The 26,261-nt window shown below is 43.1% G+C and overlaps 1 protein-coding gene across 1 annotated transcript in view; it reads right to left on the bottom strand.

Moving 5' to 3' along the window:
• Positions 1-4,378: 4,378 nt before the first annotated feature.
• Positions 4,379-26,261, bottom strand: part of LOC123253517 (transmembrane 9 superfamily member 2-like) — a gene marked incomplete at its 5' end in the record, with an annotated part of 941,355 nt that continues 919,472 nt past the window's right edge. Inside the window, 5 exons of the mRNA XM_044682699.1 lie at positions 4,379-4,930; positions 13,651-13,822; positions 14,964-15,075; positions 19,791-19,942; positions 22,261-22,420. Coding sequence (XP_044538634.1) covers positions 4,863-4,930; positions 13,651-13,822; positions 14,964-15,075; positions 19,791-19,942; positions 22,261-22,420 — 664 coding nt within the window. The remainder of the gene's footprint in view (positions 4,931-13,650; positions 13,823-14,963; positions 15,076-19,790; positions 19,943-22,260; positions 22,421-26,261) is intronic.

Below are 26,261 nucleotides of genomic sequence, written 5' to 3'. Positions count from 1 at the left end.
ATGTTTAGATGGCACTGAAAGCTGAAGCTCACTGGCTTCTCTATGGCCCAGTCTGGGAGAGATGTAGAGATCCATCTCTCTCTAGGTCCAATTCATAACCTGCTATGGTGGGCCTTAGGTGCTCGGCATCTCCCCCACCCACAGTAAAATCGATTAGACTATCTCTTTGGCCAAAGACTGACGTATGAGGGTAGAAACGGAACCCTGCCCCGCTTTGTTCATCCAAAAATGCCATTTATACAATTATAAAAGTCATCTTTAGATGACCGAGAGTCTCATTGAAATGATTGGACTAACCTTTTTTTTCCAGTCCTGGATTTGGAGTCAAAGGCCTTGGCTTCCAATCCCATCTCCACTAAGGTTACCTTTGTGACCTTGGTCCGGTCATTTCCCTTCTGGGGCCTCAGGTCCCTCGTCTGTGAGATAAGGGGGTTGGATAAAATGTTATCTCTGATCTTTCCAGCTTTCTGATTTTATAATCCGGCAATTCGCCTAAATTTGCCAGCCACCTCTTGGAGATGTTTAAATTGCCCCACTGCTTGGAGTAGACACATTATGACAATGAGTGAGACTAAAGGTAAACTTCTCAGTGATTCTCAGGAGGAAACAAAGATGGCGCTAATACGACTAGAGTTAAGGCTCCATAGCCTTCCCCCGCCCCCCCCCCCAATGCACATTTTGAGATGCAAAATATCAAGAAATATTTCCCCTCCTGCTTGGGTTTTTTCTGCTTTGAAACAGCAGCCCTGCTGCCAAGAGGGAATACTCCAACAAAATGTGTTTTCTTCCTTGTTTGAGCAAAGGCTGGAAGGAGCCTCTCGGCTGCTTACTACTTGCTGAAATGGCAGAGTGGGGAAGCTAATCACTGGTTCACACAGCCCACTCTACTTGGGGGGGTTCCCACTTAAGTCTGGGGCTGGGTGGTGGGCAGGTGAGGCTCGGGAACTCGGCCTGGCCGCCTGATTGGTTCTGATGGTCAATCAAAAATCACTGGCTTTCCCCATCCCTGCCATCTTTTAGAATCCCAGGAAATATGGGAACTCCTAAAGTCGTTCAAGGTTTGCTTGGTCCACCGGTTACTGAACATCTCTTGTTCTAGAAGGTTGAAGGAAGCCAACGGGGTGGCTTTTCATTGGGGCTTTATTGTTTCTCTATGTGAGAGGCAGCATGATACAGGAGAATGGCAAAGACTTGGAAGCAAGAAGACCTGGGTTCAAATCCTATCTCCTGATATCACTCATCACTTGCTAGCTGTATATCCTTAAGCAAGTCAACTACTTGGCCCCTAAGCCTGTGTCCTTCTCCGTAGAATAGGGGTATCACGTGTAGCATCCCTTTCCCGGGGGTGCTGTGAAACCCAAACAAGCTAATGTATATAATGTGCCGCTTTGCAAACCTTAACACTATATAAATGTGAATTATTCTTATTATTGTTATTATTACTCTTACTCTTACTATTGTTATTGTAAATGTTCTTTGACAACGAAGGTGCTAATATTAGTCTGTGTCCGTGTAGCTAGTCGCTTTCTTATATGGGCAGTGTACACACGTCGTGCTAGAAAGGGAACTCCTGAAAGAGGGGAGGATTCAATCATTTCTCAATTTCTGGAGTAGAACAGCTCAGTTGTTTTTTTTAACGGGTACAGAACAGAGTACGAGGGGTTTCACGTATGGCTAAGAGGCCAGCGTCTTGTGAAGGCTATTGCCAAGGTTTCTTGTTAAACTATTGGCCCGTTTGGAAGGTGAAACCCCATTCTAAGACAACTGGCTATCAACATGAGCTAACAGTGTAGATTGAAGGCCTAGCCGGCATTGTCCACAACACAATGGGCACTTGTCACCCACCCCCCACCCCTCCCATTGACTGCATAACAAAATGGACAGCCAAGTACAACCTTTCCCTCCTGGGAAGGGTCTCTCCTGGGCACCTGAGCAGGAGTCGACTTGGCACTGCCTAGGCCCATCTAGCACTTAACCAACAGAGATGTGTCCAGTGAAGCCTAGCTTTCAGAATCCGGGCACCAATTGGCAACTACAAATCATGAAAGCTCAACAAATTCCCCAGGAATTCCCTTTCTTAAACTTGTCTTCTTTCCATCGGTAATTCTTGGGAAAACACGCCCTCCACAACCTGCCCCCACCCCACCGCTCTTACCCTATCAGTGCTTTGGATGTGACAAGTCACTGAAACAGTTGCAGTGGTCCAATCGGCATGAATTGGGTCATGGTATACCATTTAATTCTGGTAAGGACTCCAACCAGATGTTTGGAATATATTACCTTACATTCACATTTCTTCCACCTATAATGGAAGGGGGAGGAGTCTACGAGACCTAAAGTCTGCTCCTTTGTCTCCCCAAAACCTACCCAATATCTTTGACTCTGCCCCTTTTCTCGCAACTACCCCAAGTAGCAAATGAGCCCTCTGGCCCTGCTCTTCACCAATGGTGTGCACCTCAATTTCTCTAGATGATTAACACACACACAGACACACACACAAAAGAGGCGGAATGGGTGGTGAATGGGGAGGTCCTACAACTGAGGGTGGGCACGGCTAGCCTCTAGATCACTTGCATCACACAAGAAAAAAAGAGAATTCGATGAATTTTGCTACTGTTAGGTTTAAAAGAAAAAATGACTTCTATCTCCATTGAGTCCTCCTCAATTTCCAAAACCTGGGTTTAGAACAAAATTCCATGTGAGGCTCTCTGAGCCAGAAAATAACAGACGTTTATGCTCTTTACTATGGGAATTTTTCATTTCCTTTTTAAAAAAATTTTTAAAGATGTTACAATATGTTTGTAATAGAAGTGCCTTTTCACGAAATTCGTCCAACTCTGGGGACAAAGCCCCCAAAGGCACAGTGTATCTTAACGGCACAAATTGGGCAGTCTTGTCCTTCCTTCCTTCCTTCCTTCCTTCCACCAGAAGAAATCCCTTCACCCTCAAATCACCTTCTTCCATAACAGCAACTCCCATTTCTTGAGCACTAGGCTGGCCATGGGACCAAGTCCAGGGTGCTTTATCACTATGCCATGCTGCCCACTTTGCCGTTTTGCCTAGCTAAGTTGGCCCAGTAGGCAGGGGTACTCTGTCAAAGACCAGTAGGCTTGCTTTAATGGAATCATTTATAAAAGGTTTTCAGCACACTTTTCTTGGACAGAGAATGGAGTCCTGCTTGAAGAATGTATTTAAAGTAGATTAAGTAATGCTTATGTCTTTAAATATACTATTACACTATCTTTGCTGTTTTCTTCTGTAAACTCAATAAAGTCTAATTTCACATCTCTGTTGGAAGTGCCTGAGATTTTCATTTTGACCAGACTGGAAAAACAGATGCACAATACATATACCACACTTATATAATAATGGGCACACCTGATGGTCACCACTGGAGGGAGGGGGGGGGGGAGTCAAGGGAAACTCCTCAAATAAAGGCACCAGATCTGACCTCTGTCATGATCCACTTAGGAGGGCAGCTCGTAGGACAAAGTTCTCCCTCTCTCCCACCTGGAACAAACACTTTGACTTAGTTGTGGGTCTAGTGGGAATCTGGCCATTCACCAACTTCACGGGCCATATTAGCTCCATTCAATTCTCTGCCTCCCTAGCACTCTGCCCACCCCCTCCAACTCACACATCGTCTTGGTGAATTTCAGGCTGGGAAAAGGAAGGCCCATGGGCCAAAGATGGGAACGTGGGATTCAGAATGAGTATACCAAGGAACTGCTTCTGCTAAAGAAGCTAGCTAGTGGGCCCTGAAGCCACCGAGGAGGACGGGAGTCATTACAGAAGAGAGGCCTGGGGTTGGAAGGGCCTCTCAGTTTTTTGTTCTACCTATAAAATGGGAATGTCCAACTATGGGGATTAGGTTGGTGGCTCCAAGTTTTGTAGCCACTGAAAGAGTTGGCAAGGAAGTTAGGAATTACATAGGCTAACCCCACTGAAGACTGCCCATTCCTGAAAGTGGCCATTCGACCTCTAAATAAAGGCCTCTCTCTAGTCATGAGAAACTCACTACCTTGAGAAACAAGCTCATTCTGTTTCCTTTGGACATCTAGGATTTCCCTTTAGAAGGGCTCTATATGGACCTATGTGCACTTCCCCAAAGTCTAAAAACAAACCAAGATTTACCGTAAAAGTATATTTGGGAAAAATTCAAACATCATTTGTTTTGAACCACCACGAAAGGCAAGATGATGAGCAAGTCGAAGACTGTCTCGAAAGCAAGGGGATGGGTGGCAGCCGAGCATCCTGATTAAAGCCAGAACTAGAGCACTCACCCTTTGTTACTTTCACGGGTTCAACCCCTAGCTTTCCCCGATCCGCAAGAAGGGTGACCAGTGACCAAATACAAACAGGTGCCAGGCTCCACAGCTCGAGGTATGCAGTTTTATTGAATGACAAAGACAGCAGTGTTTGCTACTTCACCAGTTCTAAGATCTTGCCTAACAAATGGACTCACCAAGCTACATAGCAAGGGCTGGTAGGTAGAAAGACCCGGTCAGTTTCTGGGTTAGAAAAATGAACATTTGACATAAGACTTACTAGTCAGTCATCCTGATGGACAAAACCACTTGTGCTGAACCAAAAAGGGAGGTGGAACTAGAATACAAGAGGCCTCGTGGTAGTTTGAAAAAGAAACTGACTTTCAGCTGCTCCTACTGATTTAAATTAAAACGGTTTCAAGGAAATCAGTGTAAACCTGCATCCCCTAAAAGTTTGTTTCCTATGAGAGTGTGTTTTCTGCCATTGAAACTATTCAACTTTGAGGTCTCAAAAAAAGACTTCCTCCTAAACAGTTAACATTTCCTTGAGAACTTCACAGCAAGGAAGACCCATGGCAGAGAGTTCTCCAAGACTTAATCCACCTTCACGACACTATAAATCTTGCTGACAAACCAGAAGCAGGCAAAAAATCCAATGGTCCCTGAAATGAAATGAAAAAAGATCTTGGTTAACTTGCAATTCTCACAAATCATAACCCTTTCTTGAACACATAAAGCATGGCCATTTCTAGGAGGGCTTGCCGGTGCTATGAAATTTCAGGAAATCCCCCAAGTGGTAGAGTGGATAGAGCTCGGGTCTGGAATCAGGAAGGGCTGAGTTCAAAACCAGCCTAGGATACTTATTAGTTGTGTGACCATGGACAAGTCACTTCACTGTTCTTTGCCTCAGTTTCCTCATCTATAAAATGGAGAAGATAAATAGCACCTCCCTCCCAGGGTTGTTGTGAGGATCAAATGAGACAGTAACTGGAAAGTGCTCAGCACAGTTCCTGGAAAGCAGTAAGTGCTACAGAAATGTTAGCTATTGTAATTATTATTGTTGTTCTAGAGCAGTGATGGGCAAACTTTTTAAAGAGGGGCCAAAGGAAAGGAAATGCTCATCTGTCAATCTGTTTCTAAGGCGACTCTTTCGAAGTTTCATTGTATTGTATCCTACTCATTGTATTCGTCAGATTAGGAATAATGTCACCTGGTGAGATAGAACATTTCAGGGGGCTGCATCTGGCCCACAGGCCATAGTTTGCCCATCATTGGGCTAGGAGATAGCAAAATCCTAGGCCACCAACTGAAACAACTCTGAAGTGCTCCCACTACATTCCCAGACCCTTTTTTAAATCTGTGACTTCATCAAGGTGCTCCTCTCCATAGAGGTAGCAGGGTCTTTGAGCTGCCTAGCTCTCTGAGAGGATGAAGTGACTTGCCCAGGGTCATACAGCTAGCACATAGCAGAAACAGGATTTGACTTCATTAAAGCGTGCCTGCCTCTCACCAAAGAAAGCTCTTTCTTTTCTTCAGTAATATTCTATTTTTCCCCATTACATGTAAAAACAATTTTGAACATTTGTTTTTTAAAACGTTGAGTTCCAAATTCTTTCCCTTCCCCTTCCTCTCCCCTCTCCTGAGATAATAATCAATTTGGTCTAGGTTATACACGTGCAACCATTTGGAACATATTTTTCTATTAGTCATGTTGTGGAAGAAGACACACATTAAAAAAAACCCTATGAGAAAAATATGGGGGGAAAGAGTCTGCTTTAATCTGCATTTGGCCTCCCTCAGTAAAGGAAGATCTCTTATTGAGGAAATCAAAATGATCACTTTGCATCTTGCATTTAACCCCAGGGAGCAAGTTCTTGGTTTTGGAGAGACCTTGGTGAGGCTTCAATAGGTCTCATTTTTGTCATGTATAAAATGAGGGGCCTGGCCTAGCTGGTCTCTGAGGTTCCTTTTAAGTCTTTAGCTAGCATCTTCTACAGTTCCCTATGCCAGGAATTCCCTTCCCTTCCCTGCTCCTCCACCCTTGAAGCTACCTATCCTTTAAGGCCCAGCTCAATGCTCTACAATCCATGCAGCCATCCTGGACTTCTCCCATATAATTCTCTCTCCCTCATTTAAGTTCAAAATGCTTCCTACTTCCTTGGCTCACCTAAATGTAAGCCCTATTGGAATATATTTCAGCCATTATCTTGTCTCCCCTATGAGACAATAACTTCCTTGAGGTCATAGAGATCCTGAGGATTACTGATCTATGACTTGCCCCCAGAGTGCTCTGCATCTGGCAGGTGCTCAGTTTGGATCTGTGAATAAACAGCCTGATGAGAGAGAAGAAAGGTCAGATCAAGGAGTTTGTGCACTTAATAACCTCTGGGGTGGAGAAGGACCCCTCCTCTCCCTCCAGTCTGTTCAATTAGCACCCAATGATCACATTCGGCTGGGTACCACAGGAAGAGAAGCAACCTAAGAGAGGACAACTGTCCCATCTTATAGGAGTAGAGAGGAGATGCACCTATGAGATGATCACAGACTTGAAAATGGCAGTACGCTGTCCAGTGCCCCAGTAGCTCAGAAGGAAATGGATACCACCTGGGTCTGAGCCCAGACTCTAGGCTCCCTCTGCTTAAGCCTGGAAGGCTTCCAATGGAGGAGGCTGGTCTTAAGTGGGCCGAGTCCTGAAAGGGCAGGTAGGATGTGGCAAAGCCAAGAGAGGAAAGGCCCTGCTGATAGGTAGGTGGGAGCATAATGAACCGAGATAAAGTATGTTTGGAAGCAGAGCCCATTTTCATTTCAAATAACAACTTCCTTTCAAGGTTCACAGGCAGCTGGGTGGCTCAGTGGATAGGACACCAAGCCTGGAGTCAGGAGGTCCTAGGTTCCAATCTGGCCTCGGGCATTTCCTAGCTGTGTGACCCTGGGCAAGTCACTTAACCCCCATTGTCTAGCCCTTACCCTTCTACCTTAAAAGTTGTTACAAAGACAGAAAGTAAGAGTTTTTAAAAAAGGAAGGGGATGGGGCAGCTGGGTGGCTCAGCGGATTGAGAGCCAGGCCTAGAGACAGGAGGTCCTGGGTTCAAACCCGGCCTCAGCCACTTCCCAGCTGTGTGACCCTGGGCAAGTCACTTGACCCCCATTGCCTACCCTTACCAAGGGTTTAAAAAAAAGGAAGGGGAAAAAAGATCACAAGATATGAGTACGACAGCAAGCAAGAATTTCCAGTTACTTATGTTGAGGATTGTTACGCCCATACATTATCTCATCTGAGCCTCAGTACCAGTGTTGAGGGACAGAATGGGATGGATCACTCCATTTTAGAGAGAAGGAATACTACGGCCCAGAAAATTTGTTAAAACAACTTGGCCAAGGTCACAATTCTTACAGAGCTAGAATTTGGCCTGAGGCTCTCCAATTCCATACCCATTGCTCTTCCCAATATGCTGGGAACATGGCATTGATAATTAAGAGTTTCCAGGTAAATAAGCTTCGTTTTCCCAGAAAGTGGAGGTCAGAGATGCTTCCAGGGCCTTCATAGCACCTAGTATAGTACAAGCTTCAAAATAGGTGCTCATCCCTGCCTTCATACAGTCTTCTCTTGCTTTCAGATCTGTTGAGAGCCAATTGGAGAAATAGGGTCAGGATAGGGCCTGTTATCTGGATTCCCTACATGACCAATCCAGGCTGAGGCAGTCTTTGTGTTTGGTCCTGGTCATCTGGACCCTGAAAACCTCTGGTACCAGCAGGTAGGTTAATCCAAAAACAACTTGACCCCTCCAAGAGGCTATTGGGAGTCATTTAGAGAAACAGAGTCTGTAATAGATATTTTTATCTGGATCCCATTACAAAATCATCGGCAAGTAAAACTGTATGTATGATTTTTCTGCACTGCATGTCAGATGCAGATAGAATGGGCCATCTAAGGTAAAAATCTAAGGCTCCTCTTTTGATTCATTTTTAGATCCCCACCTTTCTCAATATTCTTATTGGAAAGCTTTGAGTCCTTAAGCAGACCAGCAGCTACTGAGTTAACAATTTCTCTCCCTGATAATTAAGAGGCCTGAACCCTAAAAAATATATTACTTAGATAAGGCCTAGACAGACAATTTAGTCCAGACTATCTGACCAGGTGCAGGCCTGTAAATCAAGGCAGAACGCAATTAGTAAACATCTCTATGAAATATGTTTCTGCTCCCAGAATTAACCCCTACTAATTGGTGGGTGGAATTTGGCCCTTGTCCTTGTACCCATCTCTCTACTTTTTAGACTTTAATGGATTGTGTATGATTTGTAACCCCTTACAGCTGTGACTCTTTCTTTGTGTTCTTTGTTTGAAATTAGTATATAATAAACTCAAAAGCCCACAGAGTTTGGATCAACATGGGCTAACCACTAATCTGGTTGTTCTCATTTTCTTTTTCCTTTCTTAACAATCTGATGCCACAAAACGCCACTCAGAACCCCTACCATATAGGGAGCTGGCTCTCTATACAGATCTCTGGGTACCAATATCAGAGGACACTAGCTGAAGAGTCAGAAGGGCCTCTGAAGCTCTTTCACTCAACCACCTCGTTTTACGGATGACAATAGTGGGGGTTCAAGAGGGGAAGTGACTACCCAAGGTGAGACTGGGAGCAAGTATTCAAATTTCTGATCCTGCTGAGTTAGCAACAAACCTGTAAACTCACTGGGGAGCTGGGTCCTTCCTAAAATACCCTTCATTCATCGCCTCGTCTATATGGCTCCTCATAGAGATGAGACTTGGGAATCTTTCACTTTGAATCAGGGCTATGATACTGCGCTGCTTCTTCCCATTCTGGTGGATTGTGTGAGCATTATGGTTCAGTGCAGAATAAGTCTATGCAGAGGTGCCCGGGAGAATACAAATGGTAATGCATGCAGTGGCATAAGGCCTTTGACACAGACATCTTCCTCAGAGGTATTCAAAGATCACTGTGGTTGGTTTATGGACTTTGACCAGGGCCCATTGGTGGCTGCTGCCACCTCTCAGATTCTCTACACAATTTAACCAGAAGCACCAAATGCCATTCCAGGGACGGCTAGGTAATACAGTGGATGGAGTGTCAAGATTGGAGTCAGGAGGACCTGGGTTCAAATCTGACCTCAGATATTTCCTAGCGATGTGACTCTGGGCAGGTCGCTTAACCTCAATTGCATAGCTCTTGCCACTCTTCTGTCTTAGAATTGCTACTCAGACAAAAAGTAAGGGTTTTTAAAATGCCATTCTGAGAAGAATGGTGACTCAGACTGGCAGAACGGCATTATGGAGCTGCAACTCCAGGCTGTACTCTTTGAGGGACTGTCACTGTGCATACCTGAAAAATCACACAGGCACACACAAATACTGAATTTACTCCCCAGCCAGAGAAACCAAGTTAGCCATTAGGCCAAATTCGCCAATTTATAATCATTACATACAGTCCTGCGGCATCTAAGATGACTCATATTGGAGTAAATCCTTGACAGCCTTTGAGCTCGCACAACATGGTGCGGCTTTCTATCGGCTTCTGCATGTGATGTCTTATGGCCATGAAACAGCACAATGGGACAAATTATGAGTCCCAAATAAAATCTTATGACCTACCATAAATCACAGCCATGTGCTAGCCAAGTTTAGGAATATCAAGGGTCCATGGGAATCCCACCTAGAGAAGAATTCTCATCCGATGGTGGATTATCATGGTGAAACAGAGGCATGTCTTTGCCTTTCCACAAGAGCTGAATCTATTGTTAGATATTGTTACAAATTCAATACTTGATGTACCCATTTAGAAAAAAATACAAATCCTTACCTTTAAATATAAGGATTGACCAGACTTTACTTTTCCTTTCCAAATACAACTACGGGGTCATTATAGAAGGCTGAACCACTTAGAATTATAAAGATCATTTGCTGCAAAGGTTTCAATTTCTATTCTTAAATCTACCAGTTTTCATCTTGTAGGTGAAGGTGGTACACTAACATGCTTTTTTTTGGTTCAAAATATAATTAATGCATTTCTAACTAATCTATAGGGTTTCCTCCCCTGGAATTGCTCTCATTTGCCCAGTTTGAAGTAGGCTTTTGAGTACAATTCCATTTTAACTTTCTAATAATTTAAAACTGAATCAAGCTGACTTTTCATTTTAAAATGACTGAGGAATGAAAAATCAATGACGATGCTAGGAGGGGGGTTTGTATAATAGCTAGGTTTTAGCTAAAGATTTTCAACTGCTTTGCTCCCCATGGTCACTATTTTTCTTTTAAAATTACAGTGAGTCAAAGAATAGCTACAAGGAGCCACCCCCATCCTCTCCCTCCTTTGGAGAGAGGTAGGAAGCCCATGGGCGTGCTATGGCACATATCTTTTCAGACTTTCTCAATGTATTAATTGGCTTTGCTGACTTTTTCCCTCTTCTCTTTCTTTCTTTAAAAAAAAAATATTTATTATATAAGACAGGCCTCTGGGAGGCCGGAGGCAAAAAGATACCGAAAAGAATTTTTAGTGATATTAAAAAAAATGTCAATAAAATTGATTTAAAAAACAAAATTAAAAAGCTGATAGAATAAAGGGGAAAATTAGTGAATTTTAAAAAATCTATTCAGGCATTACATTGACTCATCAAAGAGGCAAAACTCTAAACTGAGGTCCATCCAAACTCCAAGCAGAAAGGTTTTCTTGGACTCAGTTCTAGTACTGACTCTTCCACTAATGTGCTGGGTGACTTTGGACAAGTCACTTTCCCTCTCTGCGCTTCTCGAACCCTAACTTCCTCCTCTCTATAAAGTGAGAAAGATAAACCAGGTGATCTCGGAGGACCCTTCCCCCTTTCAGCTCTCCTAAAGTAATTTCCAGGACATCCAGAGGCTAGGACTTCTTAATCCTCTTTTCACCAGCGCCCATCCTGCCCATCCCAAGTGCCCCATGCCCTTTTCCAGACAGATCCTTTATAATCTCAAAGTGCACAAAAAAAATGATAAATGTGGGGATATGATGCTTCAGTACATACCACTGCCTCAACTCAAAAAGCATGGGGGAGAGCCCAGAAATAGAATCAAATAGATAAGAAAGGTGAGTGTTTGATTAACTTTTTGATAGCAAACACTGGAGAAAGGAATCATAATTTAATAAATGCTATTGGGAGGTCTGGATGGCAAGACGGTGGAAAAAAAGTGGACCTTTATTTTCTCTTACAAGAAATTCCAGTCAGTTCAATGAGGGGCTTTTTAAAAAACCTTTTTTCAAGGTAAGCAGAAAATACAACTATCTATATCTCCTAAATGTAGGCAGCAAACAAATCTTAATCAATCACACATGAGGAAGAAATTACCAGGACCAGTTAAATACTGGTCCCAAATGTAATGCCACATCCTGAAAATGAAAGAACTTTTAAAGGAAAAAGAAAATCCCTAGATGTATGTATTCACTGAAAAGGAATCATGCAGCTGGATAAATACATTTATCATGAATTTTTAACAACATTTCTTTCAATTCAGAAAAAGGTTTTTGGTTTTTGGTACGAGTGTTTCCCCTGTATCTCTTTTGTTATTCTCCTTTCCTATGAGAACAATTTTTGGACGTAGTCAGGTTTTGTACAAGCTAGATATTGTGGGGGGGAGGTGAGTGGGGGTAAGGAGGAGTGGGGAAAGGGTTGCCTATATTAACAAGCATCGCTGGTGTGAATCGCTGCACTGTATTACTATCCACGACTTGTGTTTAAGAATTATATTGAATGACATCAAATATATCAAGAATGGATTGGAGAAGAAGGCAGGAGCTAGTCATGGAGCAAGGACAAGGGCTACAAGAGAGCCAGCCTGATGCTGCAGAAACTCCAAGCAGAGGAAAAGCAACCAAGGGAGGCCTCCGAGCCTTATCCAAAAATCCTAGATGGAGGGTTTGCTCAAATAAAATCAAAGCATGGGAAGATAAGGAAGGATTGTAATCTGCATTTGTGAAGGGAATAACCTTCCAGACCTAGCAAAGTATCTGGATCAAAAGGGTGTATAAAAATATGAGGCGGATGTATTGTGAAAAACAATTTATACTAGGAAAAAATGTTCCCAGGGAGAAGAAGATCAAGGTCTAGCGTCCAGGATTTATGGAGAACTGATTCAAATCTATGAAGGCAAAGAATACCTAGTTTCAAATAGAAAAATGGTCAGAAGACATAAACAGGCAATTTACAAAAGAGGAAAAACAGACTGCAAAAAAAAAAAAAAAAACACACACACACACAACAAAAAACAACCCCAACCTCTGGGAAACTGTTCCACCTCACTAATAATCAAAGCAACATAAACTTGAACAACTCTGAGGTATCCCCTGATCCCCATCAAACTGGCAAAAATAAAAATGACAATAATGTTGGCGAGGCAGCAGGGAACAGGTACCCAGACTGGCTGAGGAGCAGTTCTGCCGTACAAAACAAGTCATAAACCTCAGCAGACCCTTTGATCCAGTATTTCTACTGGTGGAAATAATTTTCCATGGGGAAATAAATTTAAAGAATTATCTCTGGGAAAATATGGTTATGGCTACATTCTCTGTAATAGTGAAAAACTAGAAAAAAGCCTAAGTGCCCGACAGTTGGTGAATGGCTGAACAAACCACTGTTTGGCATAATGCGATTGAGTACTAGAATTGCCATTAAGAATGACAAATAGGAGGAGGACTATAAAGAAATATGGAAAACCTCTAAGAGATCATGCAAAACAAAAAAGCTCGAGCAGAACAGTTGGCTAGAACTATATAATCCAAACAGTGGAGATGGGTTTTCCATTTTTCTGAATATACAATAAGTTTGGAAGGCATTTCAAGGGAGTTGTTGATAAAATTACACTGACATTTATATGGTTGTGTTTTTTTCTTAATTGTAAATAGGTTTGAATATTAATCAATCAGACTTTGGTTATGTAAAGTTAAGTTTCATAATACAGTTATTTGGAAGTGAGGAAAAAGAAAAGGAGGAATTCAAGGACAAAATAAAAATCTCCCCAACGTGTCAAGATTCCTACTGAGGTTATCAATCTGGCTGCATAAAAATAATTTCTACTACTCTATTTCAAAGTTGTTCATTTCATTTTCATAGTTGGTCTCTATTCAAAGACGAACTTTTGTGTAGGACACAAGAACAAAAAAGGGACCTGTACGAGCTTTTGTGGCCTAGGACATTTCCTCACAGTCTCAAGAAGGCAGAGTGGCCTTGCATGCAAAGTACAGGAAGTTTCCAAGCAAAATGTTTGCGAGAACTTTCCACATTGCTACAGAACTAATGAAAGGAGGCCTTTTTTACTATCACCTTTCCATAAATTAATTGCTCTTAGGGCTAGTCCAAGTACCTCACATCCCTATAGCCATTCTCCACTTACCTGTGAAAAGGAAAAAGAGCAAAACCATGATCATGGTGTAGCCAAAGTATAAGATGACGCTGGCGGTTCCCGTGATTTGGAGTTTTGAGAAGAAGTAATGGACTGCATAGATCAGGAGGTAAATGGCTGTAAAGCTGCTTGTGAGGAATGCCCTCCACCACCAATGGTAATCCTGAAACACAGCAAAATGGGAAAGGGCAGCTGTGGTGGGGTGCCAGTACCTCAAAGGCCAAATACACCCACTGTGGGAAAGGCCACATGATTTACTGAGGAAAAAACCCCTCTTGTGTGTCCTTGTTGATGTTCTGAAGCTTACCATTCGATTATGACCTCAGATGCTTTAGGCTCTGAAGAAATAACAAGGGGCCAAATATAGTACCTAGGGTTGGCCAATGTTTTTACCCTTAAAGAATGGGTCATGAGAGAAAAATGCTTTAGAAATTTTGAACTAAAATAATCACATCCCAACTTTTCCCATTCCCTCTCATCTCTAAAATTCTAATATCCTAAGCTACTGGCATAAAATAATATTTAACATTAAAAAATCACTGACGGGAGCAGCTGGGTGGCTCAGTGGATTGAGAACCAGGCCTAGAGACAGGAGGTCCTAGGTTCAAATCTGGCCTCAGACACTTCCCAGCTGTGTGACCCTGGGCGAGTCACTTAACCCCCATTGCCTAGAGACCTTACTGTTCTTCTGTCTTGGAACCAATACTTAGTATGGATTCTAAAATGGAAGGTAAAGGTTTTAACGTTAAAAAAAGAATCCATGTAAATCCATGAATGTTATTATTCCCTCTAGAAATGTAGATTGTCAGCCCTCCACAAGTGTTTAGGTTGCTGAGGTCTCCCCACCCCCACAGCCTTAAAAAAATCATCCCATTCACAGCCAAACCTCCAATGATGAGATGCAATTCTTTAGCCCTGCAATATCAGACAAGCCCTTATCTCTCCTGTTAGAGGATTAATAGGCGGCAGCATGAACAGCCAGAGAGAATGGTATTCTGCTTATAACCTCCAAGTCTAGTTTTCACTGCATAACTACATTAGAGTCAAAAGATATCATTAAGAAAATAGATCAAACTGGTGCCTAAGGACACTGGCTGCACATTATGGTATTCAGGGCTGTGCCCTGCCTCCTTTCCCGGCCAGTTCATCTCCACATTCACACTCGCACTCGCACTCGCACTCCCACCCCCACCCCACTGAGGAGCTTGCTGATCACTTTCTGAACAAAAACTTGCCAGGCCAAAGCACCATGTTCAGAAGGTTCCATGCATACGTATCTAAGTCAAAGGAGCCTGAGTTTTTACCTCTGCACATAAATGGAAATAGCAGAGCAAGACTGTAGCTTCCGAACAGGTGATGAGAAGAATGATAAAGACTAGGAAAAGGAAGCCGAACATGTAGTACATCTGATGAGACCTGGAAAATAAAAACAGATCCATATCTAACCTTTCAAAACATCAAAAAGGTTTCATAAAATCAATGCCATGATCAAAACAAAAATTAACCAATAATCTGAGGAAGATCAGTTTCCCACTTGTGCTGCTACTAAATTTGTACCACTTCTTGGAGATACTCTGCATCTGGTTTGACCAGCTCCTTTTCTCAGAATTACTGCAGTCAAATCTCCTGCTCAAGAAGCCTCACTGGTCTCCTATTACCTCTAGGATCAGTATGGCATCGATAGCCAACAGAGCCTGGCTTCCTTTCTAGACTAATTTCACATTATTCCTTGCCTGTGTACTTTATGCAGCAGTCAAATTATTGTCTTTTTTCTTGTAAACAACATTCCTGTGCCCACCTCTGTGCCCAGGCTGTCCTCCATATCTGCAATGCTCCCCTTCTGCACCTCCATTTCTTGGAATCTAAACCCCTGGCCCCTGTCCAGCCTCAGTAGAAGTACCAGCTAGGTTATTCTTGGTTCCTTTGGTGGTTAGAGCTTTATTTCCCTCAACTCTTAATTTTACTTAGATTGCTAGACCTGAAGTTCAAATCCAGTCTCAGATCTTTATTATCTGTGTGACCAAGTTACCTCACCTATTAGCCCTGGTTTCCACATCTCTAAAATGAGGATGATGATAGCCCTGCTCCTAGGGTTGTTGTTTAAACCAAAAACATTACATATCAAAAGTGCTTTTGCTATATAAATTTACCCTTGTCCTTGCCTTATCCCCCCCCCCCCAGGAAAATGTAAGAACTTTGAGGGCTGGACCTATACTTTTTATCTTTGCAGCCTTAATATCCCCAGGGCCCAGCACAGGACCTGGCACATAGTCGATATTTAATAAATGGTTCTTGGCTTGCCTTGCTGCTGCTCTCTCTCCCACACACTTCTATTCCCCAATACACTCTCGCCTAAAGTCCATCACGACCAGAACTGTGGCTTTGCATACTGAAAGAGACAGAGTCACTTTTCGAAATGGAAAACTGCAGATGCTGAACATTGGCAAGTCCGAGTTGCGCTAGGAAGCCAGTGGGAGGCATCCTGGAGACTGCAGGAAGCAGGGAGTTGGCATCAGGCAGGGGGCCTTTCCAGAGTGGAAGCACAAGGGTTTCTGACACAGATGGGCAATTTTGGACTCACATTTCCAAGATAGGCAGATCACTAGCAATTTTTCAAATAAGAATTAGAAAAACTGTATGGTACCCTTTATACAGCTCTTAAATGATCAAAAACAAAAGCCACAAAATCCAGTATTGGTGGAGCTGTCAGGAAACAGGTATGTGGAAAAACTGGGGGTGGGGAACAGAACTGTGAATGGTTCAGTCTTTCTAGAAAGCAATCTGGTTCTTTGAGTATGTATATTTACAGTAAAAAAAAACACATGCACATGTGCGCACACATGTGCACACAGTATACATGGTATACACATGCCTACATCAAGAGCATTCAACAAACCCAGCATCAAGCAGCAAATATCTACTCTAAGTGTCAGACACAAGGGATACAAAAACAATCCTTGCCTTTGAGAGGCTTCCACTCTACTGGGAAAGGAGAGAGAACATGTTAATAAAATAGAGTGTAATAACAATGAATACTATCACTGGAGTAAGGGGAGAATGGGGGAAGGCTTCTTGGAGGAGGTAGGAGCTGAAGGGATTCATGCTAAATACTGAGTGGGGATAGAAAGGGGTAAGTTAACAGCATGGCCCTGGGGCGGAGGCTCAAGGTGAAGCCTGTGGTCTGGTTAATCTACTGAGGCTGGGAGAGGGCAAGAAGGAGCCAGGCTGCTGAGGACTGGCAATGAGAGCTGAGGAGAGGTCCAAATGATCAGAAAGAGCTCTGCAGCTCCATCTGGTCCCAAGCTGCTGCCTCCTCAATGAGCTTCCTCAAGCCACAGTTTCTTCACTGGGCCCTGGTCTTGCTCATCTGCAGAATGAATGGGCTGGATTCAATGGCTGAGCTTTGATCCCAGCTCTAATGACCTATGAGCCTGCATTCATGGGGGAAACTAGAAATGAGGCATGTTAACGTGATGGAATACTCATCTCCAGCTATTCCAAATGACAAGTATTTGGGTTATGTTGGGAATGTTAGAGGGAAATAGGAAAACCAGAATATATACCTACTCTAATCCCAACTATTTACAAATATGCGTGTAGTACAAAAGATATTGGAATACATAGTACACACATGCAAATTAGACACAGAAGCCTGTGACCTCAGAGTAGGAGCTCCCTCCATTGAGAGCAACCCATCTCCAAATGAGTCTTAGCCTACAGACTTGAAGTGATTTGCTAAGGGTCATGGACGTTCATGGCAGAGATAGAATGAGATCTGACATCTAGCACTCTCTCCACAGTGCTAAGGTGTGTGCCCACTCCCTTCCCTTCTCCCTCCATCTTTCCTGCTATAGATCAATCAATCAAAAAGCATTTATTAAGTGCCTACTATGTGCCATGTAAGGACCCTGAGCCAGGGGCTGGCAACACAAAGACAAAGAATAAAACAATCCCTTCTCTGAATGGGAGAGAAGAGTACTCACATACAAAAATACATACAGCATAAATATAAAAGGAAGAAATGCAAATATCGCCAACAAAGCAGGTAAACCCAAGATAGTCTCAGGAGGGCGCCCAGACACTCAAAGTCAGGAGGAATCAGGAAAGTCTTAGGGCAGAAAGTGGTGGCAGCTTGGGGATTGCTGAGGAATTCTAGGAGAAATAAGAGACTCAAGGCAAGGAGGTCAATGTGGAGGTCATTGCAATAATCTAGGCAAGAAGTGATGAAGGCCTGTACTGCATAGAGTGGGAGCGAATGTATGACTAAAGAGAATGGGCTAGAGATGAGACACTGTAGAGGTGGAAATGGCAAGACTGGACAAGTGACCAGTTGTGAAGGGTGAGGGAGACTGAGGAATACAAGGTGGTATTGAGGTGGCAGGCCTGGGCAACTAATTGCAAACATGGTAGAGCCTTCAGTAGGCAAGCTTGTAAAAGAAGTGAGTTTGGGGGGGGGGGGGACACACACAAACACATGCATATACACACACACCTGTGTATGGATTATTTATGCCTGACTTTTAGTTGCAGACCAATTTTCATGAGCCATGCTGAACATGCTAGATCCTAAGAGACCTGAAGGATGAGCCTCCCTCCACTGGCTGGCCATTTGGACAGGGAGGGAAAGAGGAGCCTTAGATGGCCGATTCAGGGGATGGGTGGCCCAGCACTCTCATCCTTACAAACAAAAGCTCTTAGAACTCAGTGAGAAATTTGAACCCTCGGGACCCAATTCTTGACCGGCTCCCTCCATCCCCAGCTCCAGCTGCTATTTACTGTTATTCTCCTTCATTAGTGTACAGCTGACTAAATTGGGATGTGAGGTATAAATGTTAAAAAGTCTTCTGGGGATAAGGGAAAAACCATGAAATGCACACCTCATTTTAAAAAAATCACATTTAAAGTTTATAGTCTCGTTCTGGGGAAGAAGTGGAATTTCTTTACATGGCAAGTATGACCAGAGCACATATTTTTTATTGGCAAGAAAAACTAAATTCTAAGGAATTTCTCAACTTTGGCTTAAAAAATGATTGTTCCATCAAAAACATCTGGAAAATACCATTCCCATCATCTGTTTTGCAGCCACGTTAAAGGTTTTGTCGCTGTAAACAATCTACCTTCTGTGTACCTCTCTGTACCTCCTGTGGGCTGCTTGGGCTAAGGTGGGCACTTAATGGGCATGATTAGGCCCAGTTTCTAAGGGCACACAGGCTTAGTTCAATAGATTTACTTGGGTCAAAGTCATGGGGCCTCCATATACACAAGCACCACAGCACTCCATAGGGGGGCACCTTTTCCCCAATCTCCACAAGCCCAGCTACAGTAGGAACCCCCCTACTTAGCCAGTTCCTGGCAATCTCAGCCTAAACCCAGCCAAGAACCAGGAAGTAAACAAAAAGGTCCTGGGGTTTGGGCCATAACTCAAAGCCAGGGAACTAATGCCCTTTCACTGTACTCTGCAGGAGAAGCCCTCATGCCTTTATTCAGAGGGACTGACTCTGAATTTACATGTAATTCTAACAACCTCAGGGAAGGGATTTTTTCAGGCCATAGCAGATTAAAAGCAATACATAAGAAAGGAAAGAGAGGGCGGGGAGCTGTCAGAAACAGACCCACCCATGAAGCAAAATCACCGTAAGTAGAAGAGTCCAAATAAATGGCCACAGGTCACACCATGAGGACTCCAAATTGAAAAGAAAAGGTTAAAACTTTCTTTCCACTTTAGAACCATTTCTGTCCCAAAAAAAGTCTTGGTGTTTTCGGCTTAGATCTATCTGCATGTGTTACAAGTATTTGATTTTTCTTTCTTTTTCAGTGGGAGCAGGGTGGAGAGGGTGTGTGGGAGAAGGAGAGAGAAGATGCATTTTTTCATTGAAAAATACATATTTTAAAAGAATATTAAAGAATATCATCACCCCCACCCCAAAAACATCTCCACGTTTTGAAGGGTGAGTTTTAGATACCTAGAAAATCCATTTTTTGATAATGCCTCATTTCTAGACACAGAGGGGAGGGGGAAGGTAGTTACTGTATCTGCACTGATAAATTCCACAAAACACAAGACTACCAAACTCAGCAAATAATAGGGAACAGCTAAAAAATGTCTTCGATGAAGAAGGATCAATACTCACCAAATACTGTTCAGAATGAAAAAGAGTTGAATAAAAATACAGCCAAAGGGTAAAATGCCGCCCATGATGATTCCAGGAAAGGGCTTGGTAAAGAAAGATTGCTTAGGGATCTGCCTGGGAATCTGGTTTGTACGAACTGGATGCTCGATGGGCTTAAAGAGAAAAACCAGCATGAGATGAAATGAAAAAAACTTTGTACAGAGAGAATCAACATATAGGGTCCTGGAACATACAACACAGCCACCAAGTGCTTAGCTACTCTAGCTCCTTTTCTTGCAGGCAGGGTCTAGGCTGGGCTAACAATTATGGCCACTTGGCCATCCTAATCAGATCTTACCCATTCACCATCGCCCGGCCTCAGTGGGTCGGTCGGTAACCTATCACAACAGGCCAGTCCACATACTGGCCAAAAGTTCTTCTTTAGAAATAATCTTCCCTTGCTATCCAGATGGTACAAGGTATGATCTGCTCTCTTCTATCCTCCTGCTGGGTTATAGCCCCACCTGAACTTCGGCTTCCCTGAGTTTTTCCCGGCAGCCTCTGGCTATTTCTTTCTATAATTCTTTAGTGTTCTGGCTGGATTTGTGCCTTTGGTCTCCCTGTTCTCTTTTCTCATCTGTGGGATCAGCTAACCACAAGACCATAAACCTTTTGCATGGCCGCTTCTCCCTGGCTCCTGTCCCTTGGCCCATTTGCCCACTGTATACGTCTATTGCATTCCTGTGCTGGTAGGAATCAGTTTTCCTACAATATGTTTTCTTAATTTTGCCACATCAGAAGAAAGATTCTAGAATTCCATAGCTTGGGAAACACATTAACATGTTTGGAAAAACATAAACATTAACAACTATCTTTGATGAAATAAAAGTCTTTCTTCAAAACATTTCCAAATTAATTGCTGAAGAGAATTACCAAAGGCAACAATTTTTCTATTGTAGATATATATATAGAAAACTATGTGGCACAGAAGTTTGAGGGCCAAACTTGGAGTCAGCAAGACCTGGGCAAGTCACTCGATCACTTAACCTCTCTCAGGTGCCAGTGGTCTCCATCAAATATCCCTGGATCAGTACAAAATTGTTTAGCATGAACTCCTGTGCATATATGCTGACTTATTTCTAAATTCTACACATATACCACTAAACTAATAATGAGGAACATTACAATACATGCAAAAGCAGAAATTTTTAAAGTCTGAAATAAAGATGAAATTGTTTGATCTGAGAGTCAGTAGGTAGCCACTTGAGTTAACTGAGGAGGGCAGTGATAAGGTCAGAACTCTGAGGTAGTGAAATCACTCCAGTAGCTGAGCAGAGGGTGGACTGGAGTGGGGAAAGACTGGAGGCAGAGAGAGCAGTTACTTCAAAGGCTCTGGTAATGGGCTAGGCTATAGATGCTGAGGGCCAGAACTAGGGGGATGGTTGAGGGAACAGATTGGTGATGTGAAATGTTGAGGATGTCCAGTTATGGCACTGGGCATATGGTGATATCTTCACTAGAAACAGGAAGTTTTGGAAAGAAGAGTGGCTGAGCAGGAAAGGGTGAGGGGCGGGGAGGGCCAGGAGGATAATCACAAATCATACATGACTACTACTCAGTCCCACCAAAAAAATACAAAAAAAAAATTCCAAAAGGTAGGAAGAAGTGTAGGGGCTTACTCACTAGCAACTAGCCAGCAGAAATAGCTACTGAGGGATGGGTGTCTACTCCAGCCCTCATGTGGCTGGCCCTGTCCAATTCCTGAAGGGTGGTTATGTTGCAGACAAGCCCAAGATCAACTGTGGAGCTTGGGGGCATGGGGAGAAAGGGTGGGATAGGATCTTTCTTCTCATCTTCCCACTGATTAATTACATACTCCCTGGAGGTCAAGCCACCAATTCCTTGGAATATTTCCATAACTCCCCACTCTGGAGAACATGGTTCTGTGCAAATCTTTAAGGCTCTTAAGACAGAAAAAAGATGCTGACCTACAGCAGTGAAGGACTCCCTACACTGATGAGATCATGGGCATCTAGAGACCCCCTAAAGCTTCAGCTAGCAAATGTCTACCCTCAGTCCTCTTGCAATGCCTCTCTGTGGTGTGGAGGTGACCCTGTGTTCCAAAACATTAGGCCATCAGAGAACAAGCCCTGGCAAGAAAAGCTCTGCCTATAAGCTGGGCAATGGACCATATGTCTTTCATCAGAGAACCAGCCTAGCTAAACTGAGAGGCTCATCAGTAGAATGATGATGAAGTTTTTCAGCCACAGCCACTCATGAAGACTGTCGCCTAAAGTGGAGAGAGGAGGCGGGGATGGACCTGCAGCAGCAGCATAACCCCAGGGAACACCTGGCATGCGGCCGCCGCAGTGGCAGTGAAGGCCCGGATACTGGAAGGATGCTGGGAGGACTGCAGGAGCTGCAGTATGTCAATAAAGAAGCAAACTCGGTGATGCTATTTAAGGTCAGGTGAATATTGCCTAAGTTTTACCTTTTCTTTGAATCCAAAATATGCACCAATAAATGTTAAGGGGACCGAAACACCGAACCACAATGCAAGGATGGCTACCAGAGTACCAAAGGGAATCGCAGCAGATGATCCTTTCACCCAAAGAATAAGATTCATAATGAAGAAATCGGCAAAGACAATGCTGGGGGGGAAAAAAGTTAAACAGATAAGGATCATAAAAAAAGGAGTTTCAGAAAAACATCACACATACTTGATACAAATGCTAAAGCTGCTTTTGGTAGGAAGGAGGTAAGGAGTAGTAGCAGTAGCAAGGTCACACTTTCAACTGGAATTAAATCAAACCCTGCCAATTAACCACATGACCAAGACTTAAATTCAGTTAATTTACAGTGAGAAGTGTCAGCTTGCAAGATCTTTTTAATTTAAATGAAGACATAGAAAAGAAATACTAAATGGGAAAATAAAATTCAAAATATGGACATGGAGAGAACCGAAAAGATTCTCTATCTAGTTGTCTGTCTTTGGTTAGCTCAGAGTCTACAGTAGGGAAGAAACAAACAGTTGGGAATTATGAGCCAGTTGAAGAGGGCAGCTGCCATGCCATCCAGAATAGTGTATCCCATAGTTCTTTTTTCAGGCAGAGAGAACATAGCTTGATGTTTTGAGATACAAAGTGTTTAAAGTGAAGGGATTTCATTTTATGCCCTTTTTCTCCCAGAAGACCAATAAAGCTCCTCCTCACAAATACCAAATTTTACCTCATTGATCTCGAAGAAACTCCAATTTTCTCTGAGTTTTCTTAGTCATTTCTTATGACTCAACTTGATTCTTACCATAGCTGCCTAGAACCTGCACAGATACAGATGATGCTCCTGTTGGCCTACAGGCTATTTATCATGAAGAGGAAAAATCTGGTCTTCCTTTATTCTCCTTTCAGTATGGACTTTAAGCCAACTCACAGAAACACTTGCTTTAGAATTCCCAAACTCCCTAATGGTCAAGCCACAGTACTAAAGCAAAGAAGGCTTTAGCAACTATGAACTTGGATCAAGGAGGGAGTGAGATAGAATAGAAATGGAATAAAAACTAAGAGTCAAGAAATCTGGGTTCAAATCTATGCTCTGACACTCAATGATCCATAACCACTGTCAGTTTCTTCATCTGTAAAAGGAGAATAACCCTCACACTGGCTACATTTCTGGGTTGTTGTGAAGATAACATTCACAACATTTGTTTATAGATGTTATATTAGTGAAGTGCTCCTTATTATCTTTTCCCCCATAACATTTTTTGAGGGGGGTGGTACTCTCTAGAGATAGTGTGTGGTAAATGGGAAAAAAGGTTCAAATCTCAGGGCCTTAGTTTCTTCCCCTGTAAAATGAGTGGGTTGAATCACATGACTTCTGAGGTCTCTTCCAGCTCTAGGTCCAGAATCCTGTCCATGACCTTAGACAGGTCATTTTACCTTATCTGAGCCTCAGTTTCCTCCTTCATCAAATGAGGTGGTTAGAACAGACAGCCTTTGAGACCCAATCTAGTTCTCTATCTATAAACCTCTGTGTACCCGAGGGCAAGCACTTTACCTACCTGTGCCTCAGTTCTTCCCTCCTGTTCATCATCTCATACCATTCATATATCCTTTCTCCAAATATTCTCTGAAGAGAGTGGAACTTCTTCTGGCCAGGGCCAACCTTCTACTAACTAACCCTTGATGTCGTCCCCACCTGGTATATTCAGCAGATTGTCTCTTTTGGGATCCTGACTCCTCGTCTAAGCTTCGATTTCTTTCTACCTTCTCCACCAATTATGATCTTGTATCTCTCCTCTCCTCCCACCATCCTAGTTCCCCCAGGCACAGACCTCAGCATTCAGCCCAACTCTTCACAAACCCAACTGGTTGTAAATTCTGTCATCCTGTTTTCACATCATCTTTCACCTACATGGCTTTCAGTCAGACACCGACAGGTCCTTCAGGCCCTCATCTCCTCACTACTGCAATAGATTCATAGTTAATTGGTCTCATCTTAAGTGTTTCCTCTTTCTAATTCATCTTTCACTCAGCTGCCAAAGTGATTTTCCTAAGTCTATCGAATGTCATACACACCCTCCTCAATAAACTTCAGTGGTTCCCTATTACCCACAAGATCAGATCCACAATCTGCTGTTTGACACTGAAAACCCTTCACAATGTCATCCCCTGCTACTATTCCAGTTCTCTTACACTTCCCACCAGCCCCATCACACACCCTACAATTTAACCATACAATCCAGCTGTTCCTCCAATTGGACAGCCCATCTCCTATCTCTGCTCCTTTATCTCGCCCTCGTGTGCGCGCGCTCGCGCTCTCTCTCTCTCTCTCTCTCTCTCTCTTTCTCTCTCTCTCTCTCTCTCCTCTCACCTATCCAACATCATTTCTCTGGCTTCTTTCCAGATGTAGTTCAAATCCCACTTCCTGCAGGACACTTTCTGGCTCTGCTCATCCACTAAGACCTTCCCATCTGAGATGACCTTTCATCCACTCTGTATACATCTTGTCTGTACCCTGTTACTGATGTGTTGTCTCCCCCATTAAAATGTAAGTGCCTTGTGGGCCAGGACCGTTTTAGCCTTTCCTTAAGGTACAGTGCCTGGCACACAGGAAGCCCAAATGACTCACTCAGTTTCATGGGACAGCTGAAATTCCTTTTTTGGTCATCATTCTCCCATCTCGATGCCATGGATCTGTCTCTTCTATAATACAACTTTGCTCTTTTCCTGGGTTAAGCCCTCAGATTTTATTTATACTTTTTCCATTCTTTTCACCGGATCTTTATCATAGGCCAACTCTTTCCATTTCTTGAAATCTTTTCATCGGAACACTCCTTTCTCAGCAGCCTTACATCCTTGGCAAGAGGAACACTGTCTCTAATTCCTATGTTCACTTTATCACCATTGAGAAACATTTAAGGAACATCTCTCCCGGGTGCAGCCCAATCTAGTGACTAGGACTTTGCAAGGAGTTTAGGAAAGAGGATCCTGAGAGCCCAGACCTAGGACTAGAACAGGGGAGCCTTCAAGGTCAGCTAGACCCTCCATTTCATTTGAAGGAAGGAAACTGAGGTCTAGTCAGGGGAAAGAACTCACCCAAGGTCACACAAAAAATCCTAGATCAAGAGCTGGAATGTCAGAGACCATTTGGCTCACCCCCCCCATTTGAAAGATGAGGAAACTGAGGTCCAAGGAAATGAGATTTGTCCGAGGTTACACAGGAAGTATGTGATGAAAAAAGCAGAAACTGAACCCAAGTCTTCTGACACCAGAGCCAATATTCTTTTCACTGGACCAAGCTTCATCAGCTTAGCATATGTTAAGGGCCACACAAGCCTTAGGGATAATAAGGGATAGAGGAGTTGAGAAAGAGGAAGCAATCAGGGCAAACTGGCATGGAGGTGGTTTTATCTGAGGAGACAGAGACAGAAGTATGCATGCCCTTGTTCAGACACCTAGGAAGACCTATGTGATTGATGTGAAGGGCTCATGGACTAGACCAGTGAGGGGCAAACTTTTTAAAGAGGGGGCCAAAGGAAAGGAAATGCTAATGTGTCAGTCTGTTTCTAAGGCAACTCTTTCCAAGTTTCATTGTATTGTATCCTACTCGTTGTATTTGTCAGATTAGGAATAATGTCCCACGGCTGGATAGAACATTTCAGGGGGCCATGTCTGGCCCACAGCCATAGTTTGACCATCACTGGACTAGAACATTGGGAAAGAAGACTGGAAAATTGAACTGGGACCAAATGATGTGGACCTTGAATGTCAAAACTAAAGAAATCTGCCATTTATTTTCTAGGTAATGGAAAGCCCCATGAAGGTTTTAAACTAGGCACTCTGATAGAGTAGAAAGGGATGAAAACACAAAACTCAAAGTCAAGATTTGAGTTTCAGTGCTGCCTCTTATTGCAGAAGCAAAGGATAGTGGAACTAGACTAGAAAGGATCTGAGGAGACCAAAGTCCCTCATTTTACAGAGGAGAAACTAAGAC

Source organism: Gracilinanus agilis, chromosome X, assembly GCF_016433145.1.
Source record: "Gracilinanus agilis isolate LMUSP501 chromosome X, AgileGrace, whole genome shotgun sequence".
Lineage (NCBI taxonomy): Eukaryota > Metazoa > Chordata > Mammalia > Didelphimorphia > Didelphidae > Gracilinanus > Gracilinanus agilis.
The sequence above is the reverse complement of the archived record's forward strand: the minus strand, read 5'-3'. Positions and strand labels throughout refer to the sequence as shown.